Source organism: Suncus etruscus, chromosome 8 (assembly GCF_024139225.1).
Source record: "Suncus etruscus isolate mSunEtr1 chromosome 8, mSunEtr1.pri.cur, whole genome shotgun sequence".
NCBI classification, from domain to species: Eukaryota; Metazoa; Chordata; class Mammalia; order Eulipotyphla; family Soricidae; genus Suncus; species Suncus etruscus.
In genome coordinates this window covers 56,396,693-56,418,162 of record NC_064855.1, presented here as the reverse complement: position 1 = coordinate 56,418,162, position 21,470 = coordinate 56,396,693, and the positions used below count along the sequence as shown (strand labels likewise).

At 35.4% G+C, this 21,470-nt stretch overlaps 1 protein-coding gene across 1 annotated transcript in view; it reads right to left on the bottom strand.

Moving 5' to 3' along the window:
- Positions 1–21,470, bottom strand: part of COG6 (component of oligomeric golgi complex 6) — an 84,533-nt gene that overhangs the window by 52,574 nt on the left and 10,489 nt on the right. The window contains exons 5-11 of the mRNA XM_049778778.1: positions 21,154–21,265; positions 19,635–19,717; positions 19,291–19,361; positions 16,681–16,774; positions 5,648–5,776; positions 5,479–5,570; positions 3,273–3,337 (exon numbers count right to left, since the gene is read on the bottom strand). Coding sequence (XP_049634735.1) covers positions 3,273–3,337; positions 5,479–5,570; positions 5,648–5,776; positions 16,681–16,774; positions 19,291–19,361; positions 19,635–19,717; positions 21,154–21,265 — 646 coding nt within the window. The remainder of the gene's footprint in view (positions 1–3,272; positions 3,338–5,478; positions 5,571–5,647; positions 5,777–16,680; positions 16,775–19,290; positions 19,362–19,634; positions 19,718–21,153; positions 21,266–21,470) is intronic.

The following is a 21,470-nucleotide window of genomic DNA, read 5'->3' as shown; positions in this document are numbered from 1 at the left end:
AAGATACGCTTCAACAATGAATGACTAAAGAAACTGTGGTACATATACACAATGGAATATTATGCAGCTGTCAGGAGAGATGAAGTCATGAAATTTTCCTATACATGGATGTACATGGAATCTATTATGCTGAGTGAAATAAGTCAGAGAGAGAGAGAAAGACACAGAATGGTCTCACTCATCTATGGATTTTAAGAAAAATGAAAGACATTCTTGCAATAACTTTCAGACACGAAAGGAAAAGAGCTGAAAGTAACAGCTCACCTCATGAAGTTCACCACAAACAGGGATGAATTTAGTTAGAGAAATAACTACGATTTGAACTATCCTAATAATGAGAATGTACGAGGGAAATAGAAAGACTGTCTAGAGTACAGGCGGGGTTGGGTGGGGAGGAGGGAGATTTGGGACATTGGTGATGGGAATGTTGCACTTGTGATGGGTGGTGTTCTTTACATGACTGAAACCCAAACACACTCATGTATGTAATAAAGTTGTTTAAATAAAAAATAAATAAATAAAATGTCAATCCTGAAAAAAAAAAAAACGTTTGAAACGTATAAAAATATGAATCATTTTATTCTCTGTAACTGCTAGTTAAAAGGCAAGCAAAATTTATGATAAATAAATAAATAAAGTGATAGAAAGTAAAATTTTAATTTACAATAAATAAGCAAAAATAATTGCTGGAAATTAAGCACTCATATGATCCAGCTATGCCACTCCTAGGGATATACCCTAGGAACACAAAAATACAATACAAAAATCCCTTCCTCATACCTATATTCATTGCAGTGTTATTTATAATAGCCAGACTCTGGAAACAACCAAGATGCTCTTCAACAGATGAATGACTAAAGAAACTGTGGTACAAATACAAAATGGAATATTATGTAGCTATTAGGAGAGATAAAGTCATAAAATTTTCGTATACATGAATGTACATGAAATCTATTAGCTGAATTAAATAAGGCAGAGGAAGAGAAATAGACAGAGAATAGTCTCACTCTTCTATGGGTTTTAAGAAAAATAAAAGATATTATTGTAATAATGCCCAGAGGCAACAGAGAACAATGCTGGAAGGACTGGCTCTTGATATAAAATACATCACAAAGAGTGGTGAGTGTAGTTAGAGAAATAACTACACTGAGAACTATGGTGACAAAGTCAATGAGTGAGAGAAATAGAATGCTTGTCTTCAATACAGGAAGGGGGGTGAGGAGGGAGAGTGAGGGCATTGGTGATGGGAATGCTGCACTAGTGAAGGGGGTGTGTGAAAAAATATTTTGCTGGTCTCTCAAAAAATAAAAATAATTTAAAAATACTTTGGAATTATTACTAAGATGAGTAATGTAGTAATATGTAAATTTATAAACATAATCCATTTCTATAAGCATATTATCTGAAATTTCCTTTCCTGGAACACTTCATCAAAGGAAATTTTAGAAATAAGTTTAATACTATAGTTCCTTGACAGAAAAACAACAGATAAAGGGTCAGAGAGATAGTATAGTGAGTAAGGTATGAGCCTTGCACAATGGCAGCCCAGGTTTAATCTCCAGAACCACATATGAACCCTTGAGCACCGCCAGAAGTGATCCCTGAGCACAGGAGGATATTGCCCAAACCCCAAACAAGTAAAAAAGAAAAAAGGGCCCAATAAATAACTCTTAAATTAGAAGAAGGAGGAGGAGGAAGAGGAGGAGGAAGAGGAGGAGGAGGAAGAAGAAGAAGAAGAAGAAGAAGAAGAAGAAGAAGAAGAAGAAGAAGGTGGTTATCAGAGGGAAAAAGGAAGAAAGGATAAAAGGAGTTCATTTGGTAGAGGGAATGACACTAGGATTATGGAAAGAGATGAGGAACAAATACTGGGATGTAAAAATATAATACAGAAATTAAAATAGTATTATAAGCCAATTTCATTTTAAAAATAAAACTGTTTTTTATAAGAACACATCATCAAACTTCTATTTCAACTCCTATTTAATAAACTGAACTCAACCAACAAGAGTTGCAATGAAACATGAAAACATTAATAAAGAAAAACAATCTCTGTTGCATCCCTAGCAAGTGCCCAAAGTTGTTCCATCTACTGCTTTCTCATTTAACCCTTACAATAACCCAAGGAAGTACTTTTATGTACAGATTAAACATGATTGAAGTACAGAAGAATATTAGACCTTTTAAACACTGTTAAGTGGCAGAATGCCAATTCTAATCCAAATCTGATTTTAAATTATATTCCTTATACTATAACATAAATAAGAATTTATATCTATTTGGGAAGATTATTCAATAATAGTACTTACATTGTTCCTGGGTTCATTGCTATTTATTGATATAAAATATTTACTGCAATTAAAATTCTAATTTATTTTCAGAAACTCTTAAAAGTTTATAGATTAATAATTTAAATTTATATTTAATACTTCTTTTTCAACTGATTAAGCATGTAAAAACAAATCAATAGATGAAAACTGAAATATTCAGGTTTTTTTTTTCCAGAAAAAAAAATTTTCATGTTATTATGGATTTTATTACTTGAATTTATAAGTTGAATTTAGCTTTTATCAAATCTTTTAAGTGCATAAGAATAGAGAGAGGTCAGAACAATAGTAGAGTGGATAGAGAATTTGCCTTGCATGTAACTGACTTGGTTCAATCCCTATGGTCCCCCCAAAATCCCTATGGTCCCACCCATATGGTTCCCCCCAAAATCCCATATGGTCCCTTCAAATCAGGAATAATTCCTTGGGTACAGCCAGTAGTAATGTAATCCTTGAGCATCACTGGGTATGGTATAAAAACATAACAAAAAGAATAAATAGATATTATAAACTTTATGAAGTTTTGCCTTGCAATGTGGTTCCCACTGCCATTTTGATTTCCAGCACTGCATGTAATTCCCAAAGGGCTGTTCTAAGTTACTCCTGAGTACAGAGCCAGGAGTATCCCCTGAGCACTGCAGGATATTGTCCCCAAACCCCACCACCCCAAAAAAGGAAAAGGAAGAAATTCATAAGAACAGTTAAAACATTGTGTTGTCTAATATTTGGAAGAAAGAGCCAGACCTGGCAGCATTTAGGATTTACCCTTGGCTTTGAACTCAGAAATTACTCCTGGTAGGCTCGAAGGACCATATAGGATGCCAGAGATTGAAACTGGGCTGGCCTTGTGTAATGCAAAACTCCCTACCTTCTGTGCTATTGCTCTAGCCAGAGAATACATAAAGTTTTTATCAGATACTATTAAGATAGAGACACAAAATATTTTACCTTTAAGGGTCTGCACACACCTTCAGTTATATGCCCAACAACTTCTTGAATATTTTCTTCAACACCTGTAATGAATTACAAGAAAAATTTCCATAGTATATACCTTGTTAACATATAATAAAATATTACAAACAGTAAAACATGATTAACGTCACTAATAAAATTTCAAATACTTGGGTCCGGAGCAGTGGTGCAGAGCAGTAAGGTGTCTGCCTTGCCATCGCTAGCCTGGGATGAATCAAGGTTCAAACCCCTGGCATCCCATATGGTCCCAAGCTAGGAGTGATTTCTGAGCGCAAAGCCAGAAGTAACCCCTGAGCATCATTGGGTGTGGCCCCCTCTCCCATAAAAAAAGAAAAATTTCAAATACTTATGACAGTATTGTATTACATTCACTATTTTAGGACATTAGTAGTATATTAATACTTAGTACATTAATACCTAGTACTTAACACTTAGTGCTAAGTACTAATTAGTACTGAGTAATTGCTAATTAGTACACTAATTCTAACTTCATTTGACTACTGATCAGTGAGCATTTCCTTATGAAAAAGAATAAAAGATAAGTGAGATAAAGGAAAGTAATTATTTACTGAAATATATTTATTAGAAGCCATAATGTGAAGATGTGTTAAGAGTTCATCCTACAAACACTATTCTATGCAGTGATACTAAGCATATAAACTAAGGGCATAAAGATGGAAAATACATGTGTAATCTGTTGGAAAACAAATTTTCACAATACTATATATCAAATTCCATACAAGGTGCTTAAGATTTACTGCTTATAATCACTTTCTATTTTGCAAATGAATAAATAGAGGTTTATAAGAATTCAGTTATTCCCACAAACTAACCTAACACCTCCCATCCATTTTTCCCCTACCCCTTATAATTTTCTCTTGCCTTTATAAAAATATCTTCTACATTTTAAAGCATCACTTAAACTGGCAATTAGGACAAAAGAAACCTATTTTAAAAGTGCATAGTGTGGCAATTAAAGGTATAAGCTAAATCTACTATCAATATTAAAGTTAAAATTAAGGTAGTTGGGGGCCAGAGAAATAACACAGCAGTAGGGCTTTTGCCTTGCAGGTTGTCAAACCCAGGACAGACCCAGGTTCGATACCTAGCATTCCATATGGTCCCCTAAGTCTGCCAGGAGCAACTCCTGAGCACAAGCCAGGAGTAATCCCTGAGTGCCATTGGGTGTGGCCCAAAAATTAAAACAACAAAAAAATAAGGTTATTTATTTCCACCAATTTGTACAGAGGGTCTACCCTGAAGCTCATGGGGTGAAGCAGATGGCGGGACTGAGCAATGCAAAAAAAATAAATAAATAAAATAAAAATTTATGGGGCCGGAGAGATAGCACAGTGGTAAGGCATGTGGAAGGACCGTGGTTCGAATCCTGGTATCTCTTATGGTCACCCGTGCCTGCCAGGGGCGATTTCTGAGCGTAGAGCAGGAGTAACCCCTGAGCTCTGCCAGGTGTGACCTAAAAACTAAAATAAATAAATAAATAAATAAATAAATAAATAAATAAAAATTTAAAAAGTGCCTGAAGTCACATTACTTCTCATCCACATCCTATCAAAATCATGATATCTGAAATAGCCACCAGCTCCTCCAACTTTCTAAGGCAGGCATCTTAAGGTGGTGACAGCTAGAAAGATTTGGAAATTCATTAAGCAACAATTAGCAGCTCAAACATAATCATTCTTTGTCCTTGAGATCAAGGCCAAAATTGAGTGCATTTAGTACACAGGGGTTACTTAAGAAAATAAAAACAACTTGAAAACAGTGAAATAAATAAAAAGGGGGATTGAGTAATAGGGAAAAATAAGAGCTAGAAGTTTAAATAATCTAAAGCAACCGTTATGGTCTATTTAGTCAGAGTCACAGATAAAATGAAGATTCTGTTCCCTGCGGTCCCTGTGGTGTTCCAAATAAAGGGAGGCTTCGAGGCTTATTTGGAAGGTAGCAGGGACCCACTGTGAAAGTATGAAGCCTTGAGAGACAGAATAAAATTGATGTAGGAAAGTCTATTGATAGGATAGGGAAAGATTAATTAGGAGTTGGACTGTTCCATAGAGGTGTGAAGAGTTTATCTCTGTGAAGAAGGTAGTATTGAAAATAAAACTAGGGAAAAAGAAATCTACTATTTTTTATACTTAGGCAATGAAAAATAACAATCCAGACCCACCTTGTGTAGTCACAAGCTTTAAAAGAGCTTCAAGGTGTTCTTTTTCAGATGCAGTGGCTTGATGGAGCCAAGCCAAGATATCTCCTACATATCTAATAAAAATATTAAATGTTAGAAAGTATTTTTTCAGGAAAACATCACATGCTCCAAACTCATCTGGCTGTTGTACCTCAAAGGATCATGGGAGTGCATTTCAATAGGTCTTGGCGTGCCACCCGGACCACCTCTTGTAAGAGCATCAATAAATCCACGAACAACAGTACTTCGCCGGGCTGTTCCAAATTCATCTAAGGTGTATCTAGAAGAAACAAGTTACACAGAGAAGTTGGTTTATCCCTCCCCCATTTTTTTTATCACACTTTTTATATGCATTTACATGCAATTTGTGAGCTTAGATATAGAGCTGGGTTTTTTTTTTCTTCAAAAAAATAAAACAAAGTCACTGCGAATTACAAAGTGATGCATAATTGGGTTTCAGGCATAAGATGTTTCAACATCTTATGTCCAAGGACATCTAATGTCCTTAATGTCCACTTCCTTCCAACAACGCTTCCTCAACTCATCCTTGTTTGCCTCCCACTTACCTGTCCACCTTTCTGAGAGATACTTAGAGGGGCTTTTTAAACAAGCCATTATCTCCTAAAAACGTTTTCAAGCAAAAATAGATTAATCTAAAGATATATATGTTCGGGGCCGGAGAGATAGCATGGAAGTAAGGCGTTTGTCTTTCATGCAGAAGGTCATCGGTTCAAATCCTGGCATCCCATATGATCCCCCGTGCCTGCCAGGAGCAATTTCTGAGCATGGAGCCAGGAGTAACCCCTGAGCACTGCCGGGTGTGACCCAAAAACCACACACACACACACACACACACACACACACACACACACACATGGATATATATGTTCATACACACACACACAGACACACACACAGACACACACACACACACGGATATATATGTTCATCCACCTAAGAAAGAAAGCTGGTATCTAATGGGACAGTGACAACAGTGGGTCTGGTGAATTCAAAACCATAATAAAAGTAGAAACTCCTGTGATCTTCAGGTTTCAGCATCCTCAGGGTCTAAACTTTTTTTTTTTTTTTTTGATTTTTGGGTCACACCTGCTTTGCTCAGGGGTTACTCTTGGCTCTACGCTCAGAAATCACCCCGAGCAGGCTTGGGGGACCATATGGGATGCCGGGATTCAAACCACCATCCTTCTGCATGGAAGGCAAACGCCTTACCTCCATGCTATCTCTCCGGCCCCGAGGGTCTAAAAATTTCACATAAAGCAATAACCACTTCTGACAGGCAAAAGTCAGTTGATAAGTCAACAATTCAAAAAACCAAACTTTTACTTCTACTGGAGAAACTGGGGGGCAGGAAGTGAACACTAGTGAAAGAAATAGGTGTTGAAACATTGTATTACCAAAACTCAACTCTCAACAACTTTTTTAATCTGTATCTCATGGTGGTTTAATTAAAAATAATAGATAAATAGAGCGGGTGAGTGAGTAAGAGGTGGCTGACCTCGGGGATTGCCAGGTGAAGTGCTGATTGACTCACTTGTGGAGTCCCTGCCTGGCTGTGCTTCTTCTGAGGAAACTGAGGACCTGAAGAGAGCCCTGTCTGTCCTTCTCTGTCTTTTCTGACTCCTGAAACTCTCCTCAGAGCCCTGGGAAGAGAGCCCCCAAAAACTGCATTCGTAAGCTACCCAGTGAGCGGCTCTCCTCAGAGCCCTGGGAAGTGAACCCCCAAAAAACTGCATTCTGAAGCTACCCAGCGAGCGAGCGAAAAAGAACACCATTGCAACAAGAAGAAAAAAAAAAATCACACTAAGAACCCTGCTGGATCACAGAAGCAAGCATTTCTCTCCGGGCAGTCTTCTCTGCTGCGTGCTTGGGCCTAAGATTTGATCCTGTGAGAGGCTTCACCACAGAGGACTCCCCTCCCTTAGAGGCAAGTCAGCCCATCCAGAAAGGGCAGAGCCAGAGGAGAGTGGTGCCTGCATCATATAGCCAATGAATCCCACCACAACACGTAGAAAAACCCACAATACAAGTGTGACAATGGGGAAACAATGCAGGCCAGCATCAGACATAGAGAATGAAGATGACAATTCTGAGGACCAGATAATGACCAACCAACTAATCAACTTCTCAGATAAGGACTTTAGACTAGCAATATGGAAGATGCTCAAAGAACTCAAAGAAATCATGGATCGAGTTGAACAGAACACTAATAAGAACCAAGAAAATATGAAGACAGAAATCACAAAACTCCAAACTGAAATAACATGTCAACTAACAGGTCTGAAAAAGACAGTAAACGAAGTGAATGACAAAATGGATAAGCTCTGGGACAGGGTATCAGGAGCTGAGAATAGACTTGGTGCTGAGGAAGATGAGATACATAATAATTCCATACAGCAGGAGAGATTGGAAAAAAAACTTAAAGCAAATGAACAGACAATGGAAAAATTAGTCAAAGAATGGGAACAAATGAAAATAGAAGTCTATGATAAAATCAATAGAAACAACTTAAGAATCATTGGAGTCCCAGAGACCAAGGAAGAAAATTTCCAGGAAGAATCAACGGTCAAGAACATCATTAAAGAGAAACTTCCAGAGCTAAAAAATATATGTGATCAAATCCTGCATGCTCGAAGAGTACCAACCAAAAGAGACCCCAGAAAAACCACCCCAAGACACATCCTAGTCACAATGACAAATCCTACAGATAGAGACAGAATTCTGAAAACAGCAAGATCAAAAGGGGAAATTACATTCAAGCAAGCATCCTTGAGATTTACAGCAGACCTGTCACCAGAAACACTCAACGCCAGAAAGCAGTGGTGGGACATTGTGACAAGACTGAATGAAATGAATGCTTCACCTAGAATACTGTACCCAGCAAAACTCACTTTCTGGTTTGACGGAAGAATACAAGGCTTCACAGACAAAAAACAGCTCAGAAACTTTACAGACTCAAAACCAGTCTTAAGAGAAAAACTGAAAGACTGAATTTAAGACAAGACTAACCAAAAGACACACCAAATTTCGATATAAAGATGGCATTAAATCCCAGGACAATTCTTTCTCTCAACGTCAATGGACTAAATGCACCAGTCAAGAGACACAGAGTGGCTAAATGGATCAAAAAACTCAATCCAATCTTCTGCTGCCTACAAGAAACGGACCTGAATAGCCAAAACAAATATAGACTCAAAATAAAAGGCTGGAGAAAAATTATCCAAGCAAACAACACCCATGAAAAAGCTGGAGTGGCCATACTAATATCAGATAATGCAAACTTTATACTCAGGAAGGTGGTAAGGGACAAAGATGGACATTTTATATTAATCAAGGGGTATGTAGAGCAGGAAGAAATCACTCTCCTAAACATATATGCACTGAATGAAGGGCCAGCAAAATATTTAATACAACTGTTGACAAATCTGAAAAATAATATCAATAACAACACAATAATCGTGGGGGACCTCAACACGGCTTTGTCAACACTAGATAGGTCAACCAGACTGAAACCCAACAAGAATATACTAGACCTGAGGAGAGAAATGGAAGAAAGAGGCCTAGTGGATATATATAGGACAATCCATCCCCAGAAACCTGGGTACACATTCTTCTCCAATGTACATGGGACATTGTCCAGGATAGACTACATGTTGGCACATAAAACATACACCTTCATAATATCAAGAGAATAGAAATTTTGCAGAATACCTTCCCTGACCACAAGGCTCTGAAATTATTTGTGAATTCCAAAGGGACTCAGAAGAAAAACTTTAACACCTGGAAGTTAAACAGCCTCATAGTGAATAAACAGTGAGTCCGAGATGAAATCAAGGAGGAAATCAAAAGTTTCCTGGAAACAAATGACAATAAAGACACAAACTATCAGAACTTATGTGACACAGCAAAAGCAGTAGTGAGAGGAAAATTTATAGCTTTGCAAGCACACATCAGGAAGGAAGAAGGAGCTTACCTGAGTAGCTTAATAACACAGCTAATAGAATTAGAAAATGCTCAACAAAAGTACCCAAAAATAGGGAGACAGAAGGAAATAACAAAGCTGAGAGCAGAAATCAACGAAGTGGAAACCCAAAAAACAGTCCGGAAGATCAACAAAAGCAGAAGTTGGTTCTTTGAAAAAATAAACAAGATTGATAGACCACTGCAAACCTAACAAAGAAAGACAGAGAAAGAAACTTGATAACTCGTATTAGGAATGAAAAAGGAGAGATCACTACTGATATGACAGAGATTCAAAGGGTAATCAGAAACTACTTTGAGAAACTCTACTCCATTAAAAATGAGAACCTGGAAGAAATGGATAAATTCTTGGACTCTTATAATCTTCCACAGTTGAAGGAAGAGGATGTAGCATATCTAAACACACCCATCTCCATTGATGAAATTAAAACGGTAATCAAATGTCTGCCCAAAAACAAAAGCCCAGGCCCAGATGGATTCACTAATGAATTCTTTCAAACTTTCCAAGAGGAACTACTACCAATCCTGGCAAGACTCTTTCATGAAATTTAACAAACAGAAACACTTCCAAATAGCTTTTATGAAGCCAACATCACCTTGATACCTAAACCAGACAGAAATGCTACAAAAAAGAAAATTACAGACCAATATCGCTGATGAATGCAGATGCAAAGATCCTCAACAAAATCCTGGCAAATAGGATTCAATGCCTCATTAAGAAGATCATCCACTATGATCAAGTAGGTTTCATCCCAGGAATGCAAGGATGGTTTAACATCCATAAATCTATCAATATAATACACTACATAAACAACAAGAAAAATAAAAACCACATGATCATATCAATAGATGCAGAGAAAGCATTTGATAAGGTCCAATACCCATTCTTGATCAAAACTCTCAGCAAGATGGGAATGGAAGGAACCTTTCTCAATATAGTTAAGGCCATCTACCATAAGCCAGTGGCAAACATTATCCTCAATGAAGAAAAACTAAAAGCCTTCCTTCTAAATTCTCGCACAAGACAAGGCTGTCCTCTCTCACCACTCCTATTCAACATAGCACTGGAAGTACTTGCTATAGCGATTAGGCAAAAAAAAGATATCAAGGGAATACAGATAGGAAAGGAAGAAGTCAAGCTCTCACTGTTTGCAGATGACATGATACTCTACTTAGAAAAGCCTAAAGACTCTACCAAAAAGCTTCTAGAAACAATAGACTCATATAGCAAGGTGGCAGGCTACAAAATTAACACACAAAAATCAATGGCCTTTCTATACACCAATAGTAATAAGGAAGAAATGGACATTAAGAAAACAACCCCATTCACAATAGTGCCACACAAACTCAAATATCTTGGAATCAACTTGACTAAAAATGTGAAGGACCTATACAAAGAAAACTATAAAACTCTGCTCCAAGAAATAAGAGAGGACACGTGGAAATGGAAACGCATAACCTGCTAATGGATTGGCAGGATTAACATCATCAAAATGGCTATACTCCCCAAGGCATTATACAGATTTAATGCTATCCCTCTAAGATACCCATGACATTCTTCAAAGAAGTGGATCAGAGACTATTGAAATTCGTTTGGAACAATAAACACCCTAGAATAGCTAAAGCAATCATTGGGAAAAAGAATATGGGAGGAATTACTTTCCCCAACTTTAAACTTTACTACAAAGCAATAGTTATCAAAACAGCATAGTATTGGAATAAGGACAGGTCCTCAGATCAGTGGAATAGGCTTGAATACACAGAGAATGTTCCCCAGACATACAGTCACCTAATTTTCGATAAAGGAGCCGGAAATACTAAATGGAGCAGGGAAAGCCTCTTCAACAAGTGGTGTTGGCACAACTGGATAGCCACTTGCAAAAAATTGAATTTAGACCCCCAGCTAACATCATGTACGAAGGTAAAATCCAAATGGATTAAAGACCTCGATATCAGATCCAAAACCATAAGATATATTGAACAACACATAGGCAAAACACTCCAGGACATTGAGACTACAGGCATCTTCAAGGAGGAAACTGCACTCTCCAAGCAAGTGAAAGCAGAGATTAACAGATGGGAATATATTAAACTGAGAAGCTTCTGCACCTTAAAGGAAATAGTGCCCAGGATACAAGAGCCACCCACTGAGTGGGAGAAACTATTCACCCAATACCCATCAGATAAGGGGCTAATCTCCAAAATATACAAGGCACTGACAGAACTTTACAAGAAAAAAACATCTAATCCCATCAAAAAATGGGGAGAAGAAATGAACAGACACTTTGACAAAGAAGAAATACAAATGGCCAAAAGACACATGAAAAAATGCTCCACATCACTAATCATCAGTGTGATGCAAATCAAAACAACGATGATATACCACCTCACACCCCAGAGAATGCACACATCACAAAGAACGAGAATAAACAGTGTTGGCGGGGATGTGGAGAGAAAGGAACCCTTATCCACTGCTGGTGGGAATGCCGTCTAGTTCAACCTTTATGGAAAGCAATATGGAGATTCCTCCAAAAACTGGAAATCGAGCTCCCATACGATCCAGCTATACCACTCCTAGGAATATACCCTAGGAACATAAAAATACAATACAAAAACCCCTTCATTACACCTATATTCATTGCAGCACTATTTACCATAGCAAGACTATGGAAACAACCCAGATGCCCTTCAACAGACGAATGGCTAAAGAAACTGTGGTACATATAAACAATGGGATATTATGCAGCTGTCAGGAGAGATGAAGTCATGAAATTTTCGTATACATGGATGTACACGGAATCTATTATGCTGAGTGAAATAAGTCAGAGAGAGAGAGAGAAAAACGCAGAATGGTCTCACTCATCTATGGGTTTTAAGAAAAATGAAAGACCTTCTTGCAATAATAATTTTCAGACAAAAAGAGAAAAGAGCTGGAAGTTCCAGCTCACCTCAGGAAGCTCACCACAAATAGTGATGAGTTTAGTTAGAGAAATAACTACATTTTGAACTGTCCTAATAATGAGAATGTATGAGGAAAATGGAGAGCCTGTTTAGAGTACAGGTGGGGGTCGAGTGGGGAGGAGGGAAACTTGGGACATTGGTGATGGGAATGTTGCACTGGTGATGGGGGGGTGTTCTTTACATGAGTGAAACCCAAACACAATCATGTATGTAATCAAGGTGTTTAAATAAAAAAAAAAAAGAAAGAAATCCTCATGGTTATGACCAAAAAAAAAAAAAAAGAAAGAAAAGAAAACACAAAAATTTACACAGGTTTAATGTTTAATGTAATGAGACTGTAGAGCAGATATTTCATACCATTATTACCAAATCTCGATTATTTTTCTGGCATAAAATATAATTGTCTGAATTCAGTTGCCTCTTCAAAGGTTTAGCTTCACACTTTGATTTGAGCTCAAGTTGTTGTAAAAATAATTAAATCACTAAGAGAATTAGAAATAAGAATAACTTCTAGTTGGAAAAAATGAGTAAAGACGATCTTAAAGAAAACTAATTGGTAATTCAGCCAACAAGAGCATTTTGAAAAAAATATTAAGGTGGGTACATGTACATATATACGTGCATTTGTAATAAAATTGAGATAAATTAAAAAAAAATAATAGATAAATAAAAATAAAATTTCCTCAGGGCTAGAGAGATAGTGTAGCAGGTAAGCACTTGCTGTGCACATGGCAGATTGGGATGGATTCCCAAAACCATAGTTGTTCCACAAGTCACCAGGAGTGATCCCTGAGTGAAGAGCCAGGAGTAAGCCTTGAGCAGCAACAGATATGCTGTGCCCACCCAAAAATAAGTAGTAAGGTAATAGCTCAACACTTTTAAATTGATCCTTTTTAATAGATCTCACTGTAACCAGATTGTGTTTTTTTGTGTATTGGTTTTATTAAAAGGAAATGGTTTCAAAATTCCTTGGTGATAGAATAGCAATATGTCAAAGGAAAATGCAGTATTAAGCTAAATTTTGCTAAACAGCACAATTGCCTAATATTCACTTTATTTTTTTAAAACACATCAGTACCAAACTGTTCACTTTTTCCCCTCACTCTTGTTATAAATGTTTAGAATGAAAAAATGTATTCTTTTATATAATCACCAATTCTTTGAAATGATTTATCTTATGATTACTTAGCACAGCATGAAATTTCAAACTTTTAAAATCAATAAAAGTAATCCTCTCTTTAGAGCCCAACCAACCACAATAAATTGTTTTGAGTAATATTTACTGTGACAAGTTGTATTAGAAACCAGTGAATCTGCTAGCATTTAAGTGTTTGTGAGGAGATCATCAAGCCTAACAAACAGAATCTAAACCATGTGATATGAACTAGAAATCTGAATATTAACATCCTGCAATAATAGATATAATTTGAAAAACAGCACGGGCTATAATTAAACTTCAGTGAGATCCAACGAAAGTCAAAAAATCAAAATGCAGCTTTATAAAAGTGAATGTCAAAATTATGTGAAGAAAGCCAGAGAGAAGTTATAGTGGGTAGAGTAATTATCTTATATGCAGCTGACCCAGTTTTAATTCCCCAATATCCTATATGGTCTCCTGAGTACCACCAGGAGTGATCCCTGAGCATTTAGTCAGGAGTAAATCCTAAACATTGCCAGGGATAGCTCAAAAAACTGAAAAACCTAAATATAACAATTAAATGGGGCTGGAGTGATAGCACAGCAGGTAAGGTAGTTTGCCTTGCAGCGCTCAGGGGTTACTCCTGGCTATCTGCTCAGAAATAGCTCCTGGCAGGCATGGGGGACCATATGGGACGCCGGGATTTGAACCAACCACCTTAGGTCCTGGATCGGCTGCTTGCAAGGCAAACACCGCTGTGTTATCTCTCCGGCCCCATATTATACATTCTCTACTTATTTGCATCTGAAGGTTTATTAAAGGGAAAAAAAAACGCTAGTCGACAGTCTACTTAAATTGAATTTCTTTTTTCAAAAAATAAAAGTTGATAACTCCAGAAAAATTGAGTGTGGCAACTTTTCCCATGATCTTCAATAGTTAACTTTTTTTTGTACATGGTATCTAGACATTTGGGAAACATATTAAAGATGATTAAAATAAGGTTGTATAGTGCCATCTGGTGGTTCACACAATGAATTACAGCTTTTCCCAAATTTATGTATTTATTTTTAATTTAAATATTGTTTTTGTTTTGTTTTTTAGGTTACACTATGCAGAGCTCAGGGGTTACTCCTGGCTCTGTGCTCAGAAATCGCTCCTGATAGGCTTGGAGGGACCATATAAGATGCTGGGAATCAAATCAGGGTCTGTCCCGTGTTGGCCATGTACAAGGCAAACACCTTACTACTGTGCTATCGCTCTGGTCACAGCTTTTCCTAAATTTAAATAGAAAATAGAAAATAGATGAATACTTAATGAAAGGCCAACTTTACTTTTTTTTTTTTAATTTTATGGCTAATTGACTGGCATTAAAACTCCCTTCTTCTCACCATTTAACTTCCAAATGCCTCTTAAAATTTGGGACAGGAATGGTAGAACAGTTGGTAGGGCATTTGACTTGAACAGGGCCAATATGGATTATATCCCTAATATCCCTTATGATCCTGGAATACTACTAGGAGTAATTCCTGAATGTAAAACTAGAGTAAATCACGAGCACTGTAGGATGTACCCTCTCTTCCGACAAAATATCTTCCAAACTGTCCTATTGCTTCCTATTCTTTAACAAGCAAGAACCCTTAAGAAATTAAATCTCTTCTATTACAGTCTAGTCTTTTAAGCCTTTTTCCTGTCATGTAGGCACCAATACATTTCTCTTTATTTTATAACTTTTGAGTTTATATACTTACAAAATAAAGATAAAATATGATATATAATAATGAGCAATGCATTTTGCTAAACACCTGGATGAAGAATCTTATTCAATCTTCACAACAATCCTGTGACATAATTTTCTCATTTCTTAAGGAACACTGAGCCAGACTGACCCTAAAATATGTCCTCTACAACAGCAATTATTTCAGTCATTAAAACAGATCTGCTATAGCTCGCTTACATAAAATAAAGCAGTCAGAGAGTAATATTTTATTGAGGTAGTCTCTCCAACACACACACACACACACACACACACACACACACACACACACACATATTCAGGCAACAGCAATTGAACTTTATTTGGTGCAGTTGTTCCAACTTTTGTGTACTGCAGCTTTATTATTAGGTAAACACTGCCCCAATCAGAAAGTAATGAAGAGAGTAGTAAGCATAAGTACCTGAAAGGAACAATTTAGAGGGTGATTTCTTACTTATACAAGGACTCCCAACTTTTCCTTTTTTTGCATTGTAACCTCACACTTTTGTCTTCCTATTTTCATTCTACGAATTCTAGATGTTAAAAGTTACCAAGAATATATGAAGATATATATTTATATATAAATATATAGATACCAAGAATATATAAAGCATTTGCTATTACCTTCTGTAAACAATTAAAATACAGAATAAAACTATGCAAACAGTTTTTATAATACACAAGGCTTTTACACAAAACAAAGTATCATCACATCTGTGTTGATTGGCATAATTTCTAGAATCAAAGACCTGAACACTTTTGTTTTTGGAATCCTAATTTTTAGAAATTTTTTTTTTGTTTTGTTTTTGTTTCTTTAAAAAAGTTTGCCAAGAAAGTAGGATGGGAGAGGAAGGGAACTTATAGTGACTGGTAGAGGGATGCTGACACTGGTGGTAGGTTTGTTCCATTGATGGAATAGGACATTGAATGCCCGACACTCTGCATCAAAGCTTTGCAAATCATAGTGAATAAATTGTTTCTTTATTTTAAATATCTCATTCCCTTGATCACATAACTGGTCTTCTCTCCAAGGCAGACTGACAATAAAGTTTTACTTCTAGCCAGTGAGAAGAAAGATTAGGAAAAAGTCCCATAACAGCTATAAAAAATTAATGTTGAGTGTAGAAAAATATTTTATCTTCATTTACTCCACATTTAACATATACTATGCATATTATCTTAGGCTTCAATGTACACATGCAATAAGAGAAAAATAAAACTAACTTTTTCTAATTTTTGCTCACATTAATGTATCTAGACCTGGTAACACAGTAAATTAATGTATCAAAGAAAAAGCAGTTTGGTTTTTAAAAATTAAGAAAGAGTCACCAACTTATATAACACAGGTCTATCCTGCAGGGCTTCCATTGCATGAGTTATTACTGGAGATATATCACATGATTCTTGTGTGAGTGCTCTGCATTCACCTGAAAAACAGTTGAAATGTATAACTTCTATTAAAATTAATTTTTATTATATCTGTAGTATACCCAGGCACTACATTTTATAGCAAATACATAGATCGGGAAAAAAGATGTGAAAAATTTAGAGAATATGCCAATCAAAAGTAATGCTGTGAATTAAGTTCATGCTTTAAACTAAATGTAAGTGTTTAAGAGCTGGAGAGATAATGTTTAGAACTCAAAGGGCTGAACAAATGCTTTTCATTCAGGAGGCTGAGGTTTACTGAGCATGGTTTACTAAGCACTGTTGGGAGTTGTACCTAAACACAGAAACAGCTATACCCCCGCCTACTGCCAATGGTGAATCATACACCCTTGTATGTGCCTCCAATTCAATTATTTATGTATCTTTATACAACTACATAAGTTTCTTAGCACCACAATCTTCTACTATTACTATATAAAAACTAAAGTTCTGAAAAATCATTAATAAAAATCGATGAGCCATGTGATGAAAAACAAATTGATGAATTGTTCAATGTTCAAGGAGGAAGGGAAAAACATTAAAAATGTCTGTTCCCTTTACCTTAGAAATCATCTTTAAATGACTTGCTAAATGTATGTGTAAAGAAATGTTAAGATTCCAACTTTAAATACTATAAAAGTTTAAACTTTTACAAATCTTTATACCAATAATCCTTTTATTTAGCTTTCTAATTTCATCCATAAAATGTGTCCACTACTTAAGTGTTTAAAGAACTTAGAACTTTTTCATAAATAACCAACCTTTTGGTATATAAGTACCAACCTCAAAGTGAAAATTTCAGCCTGTACTCACTAATAAAGGTAAACTTACCTGGAAATGAAAATACTTTAAAGTGAGACATCTCTATAAAACATGTCAGAGGCTTACAGTTTGGAACCACCGGATTAGATGTCATTTGGAAACACAAAAATCTGAGGAAAATGCCTTGAGAAAAATCTTAAGGAAAAGATCCTATCTGGGACCTAACAGTCAGATATGGCAAAGTAACAAGAGGACACTAAATTATTTGATGCCAGATAAATATCTTCAATGGTTAGCATTTGATGGGAAAGTCATTTGCTTTAATATAGACAGGGAAAATTCCAGAACACAAAGAACCTAAGGTCAGTTTCAAAACTTGGAATGGACATAAAGTCAAACTACTCAAAATACAAACAAATAGTAGAGATGAGAGGTATAAGGGGAAAAAAAACCCACAGTCTTTTTTGTAAAAAAAAAAAAAAAAAAAAAAAAGAATAAGTCATCTGAAACAGAACATTGTTCTAAAGAGCGAGACAGTTACTACTGGTTAACTAGATTTCATACTAACAGCTTCCACCAATCAATGTAACACCTATTACAATATCATAATTAAAATATCATAAAGCTCCTATGCCTTTTTTGTGGTTTCAATTCATCTTTGATTTTTAACAATTTTGAAAACAACCTATTAAAATATTTATATTAAATATAATATAAAAACACCCCAAGTAGCCTTCTATAGATCTCAAATCCCTAGAATTTGTGAACATATTATTTTAAAGAGCTAAAGGAACTTTTCAGATGCAATTAGGGTATAAACCTTCAAATGGTTTTTTTTCCACATTACTAAAGTAAATCCAACATAATCACATAGGTCTTAAAAAGTGAAAGAGACTGACAAGAAGGTTAGAAATGGGAGAAGCAGCAGGAAAAATACAAAATGACAATGTGAGAAGATCCAAAATTGCTAGTTTTAAAGATGGAAGGAAAGCCACAAGTCAAAACATGCAGATAACCTCTGGAAAATAGAAAAACTGTAATTATAGCCAACATGAAAACACAAATCTCAGGTCTGAGGTCCTATAGTCTCACTAAATTAAATTGTTTTGACAAATGGAATGAGCAAGGGAAGAGATTATTCTTAGAGATTCTGAAAATGTCTGCCCCACTGCATTTCAGTGTGGTGAGAAAATGTCTGAGTTCCATACTCTCATTCTGTTGTACTGTTTATAGTAATGTGTTACTGCATCAAAATTAATTTGCCATTTACAAGAAAATAGTTTGGTCAATAACCTGATATATTTAATCAACTTTAAATCATGGGGAATACAAAATATGACTTTGTATTCTTATTTTTATTCTTAAGTACACATATTGTTAAAATGCCAATAAATATGCATTATCACATCATGCTCATGATATAAACAAAGTTATTTTCAGGTGGCTGGAGAGATAGTACCTGAGATTAGGAACTTGCTTTCCATGCAACTAATTCCATTCAATCTGCATCATGACATACGGTCCCCCAAACACTCCAGGAGTGACCCCTGAACCTAGAGTCAGGAGTAAGCCTAAGCACTTGCCCAGATTGGTTCCCAACCAAAAAAATAATTCTAACATAAAATTTGGATATTTTTAAAAATTATTTTTGAATGCTAAGACAAAAATATATTTTAAAATAAAGGCTAGATTAAATTGAAAAACTGAGCACACATTCATAAAGGTAAACATATGACAGAAAAAAGTCACTTACTTTGTGCCCAACGGTAAAGCCTCTCATAAGCTGTTTCTTGAAGTAAGGCCATCTGTTCCATAATTTCTAACCTAAAAAAATTGAAAAATAATCATGAAGACATTTAGATAATAGCTACATATAACTAACTAATTATTTCATTCAATTGTAGAATAATTTGGTCAAAGTATATTACCTTTCTTATACTTTAATTAATAAATCTCAAACTTTAAAACTACAACTTGGTTATCTGATTCCTATTTTACACTAATTCTTAAAGATGTTACATGGTTTCAGAAAGAACTTAGTCTTTTGACTTTGAAAATTAAGACACAAGACAACTATGAACAGAAAGGGTCACGCACCCAGCTGTTTGTTGGTTTGTTCGCAAGAGGACTTTCACGTCATTATGGATCTGTTTGACTCTTCCCAATGCCTTGAAAAAGTCCTTTCAAATTAAGAATATGACTTTAAAATTATTTGTCTTTTCAAATTGAATCACAATATTCTAAAATATTACTACCAAGGAAAGACAGATTCTTTAATATACTAATGAAATATTCTTATGTGATCATCAACTTTCTTTAAATACTTATTCAAAGTGTAAATATTTGTATATGTGAGATATATAGAGATATAGAGAGAGTGAAAGAAAGAGAGAAAGAGCGAGAAAGAGAAAGAGAGCCAGCACACAGGGATCAAAGCAGAGGTCCATACCAGGAGATTAATTTACTTGAATATTCTCTTTATTTCCACTAATATAAAGATTTGAAATTCAGGCCAGAGAGATAGTATACTACGTAGGGCACTTGCCTTGCATGCATCTGGCCCTGGTTTGATCCCCGACAATACATATAGTCCCAAGTCCCATAAGGAGTGATCCCTGAGTACAAAGCTGGACAGAAGTAATCCTTGAGCTTCACAGGTGGTAAGCCAAAACTCCTAAATTAATCAATTTAAAAGCCGCGGATTAATTAAAAAACTAACCTAATACATACTATATTTGCATGTATTATGACCTAATTCAACATATCTTTCTTTGAAAGCAATGTAACACATGCTTTTATATACTAATCCAAAGAATGGGTTCCATTCCAAATAAGATATAAAATAAGTGATATCTGTCCAAACACACTCTCATGAGATCTCAGTCCCACCACAAAAATTTTTCCTGTTCTCAGATCTGAAAATAATGAAAACTAAATTAGGTTTATAGGACCACTCAGAAGAGTAAAACATGTCTTTTTTCAAATATCTTCAAGAAAAAAATAGTACTTCCCTTTACTGCTAAACATCTTTGGTCTTATGGTTCTATATTAATTTTGAGAGAAAACAATGGCTTACATTAAATTTATTTCAGTGAAAGGACAAGGAGTTTCTATTTATGAAAAAAAAGTTTTAAAATGTTTAGTCAATAAAATTATCAAAATTAAATATGAATTTAATTTTTATGGGGCTTGAATGAAAGCTAATTATGTACATAGGAGAGGAAGGAGAATGAGAATACAGTTAAGTACTAATACTTCAGAATAGGATATCAACAGAAAATAGCATTACTCAAAGCATTTAAACTATAGGCATAAAATAGTTTCTATATACTTAGTATTTCTATGTATTTATTGAAGTATTGCTTCAAAAAAAGCAAATAACAAATTTGAAAATAGCTGACAAAAGAATTAGAGATAGGGAAAAATGGAAGAGGTAGTATAGGTTTTCTTTACAAGCCCTGCATTCTCTAACTTCTAAACCAATAACAGCCCTTTACATGAAAAAGACACACACACAGCCCCCAATAATATATCTCTCTAACCCAAACTATTTTTTAGATGTGAAAATAACATCTTAATTTTTTTTTCTGTATCTTTAAATAACAAAGCAACATACCTCAGTAATAGGTCCATCTCTTGTACCTCGGAGAAGACTCATTTCACCAGAAGTTAGTTGAAATTTGGATAAGAAAGCATCGGCAACTTGTGCTCTGATTTCTAATCTTTGACTATAATATTAAAAGGCAGTGAAAATCAAACATGCTATGCCTTTCCACAGCTTTAAAACAAATTATATCTGGCAGACCTTTTTAAACGAAGGTGTGAAAAATTCTCAACATTTATATCTGACATACTAACATATTTAAACAAAAAAGTCAAAAATTCTTTTTTTTTTTTTTTTTTTTTTGGTTTTTGGGCTACACCCTGTGACGC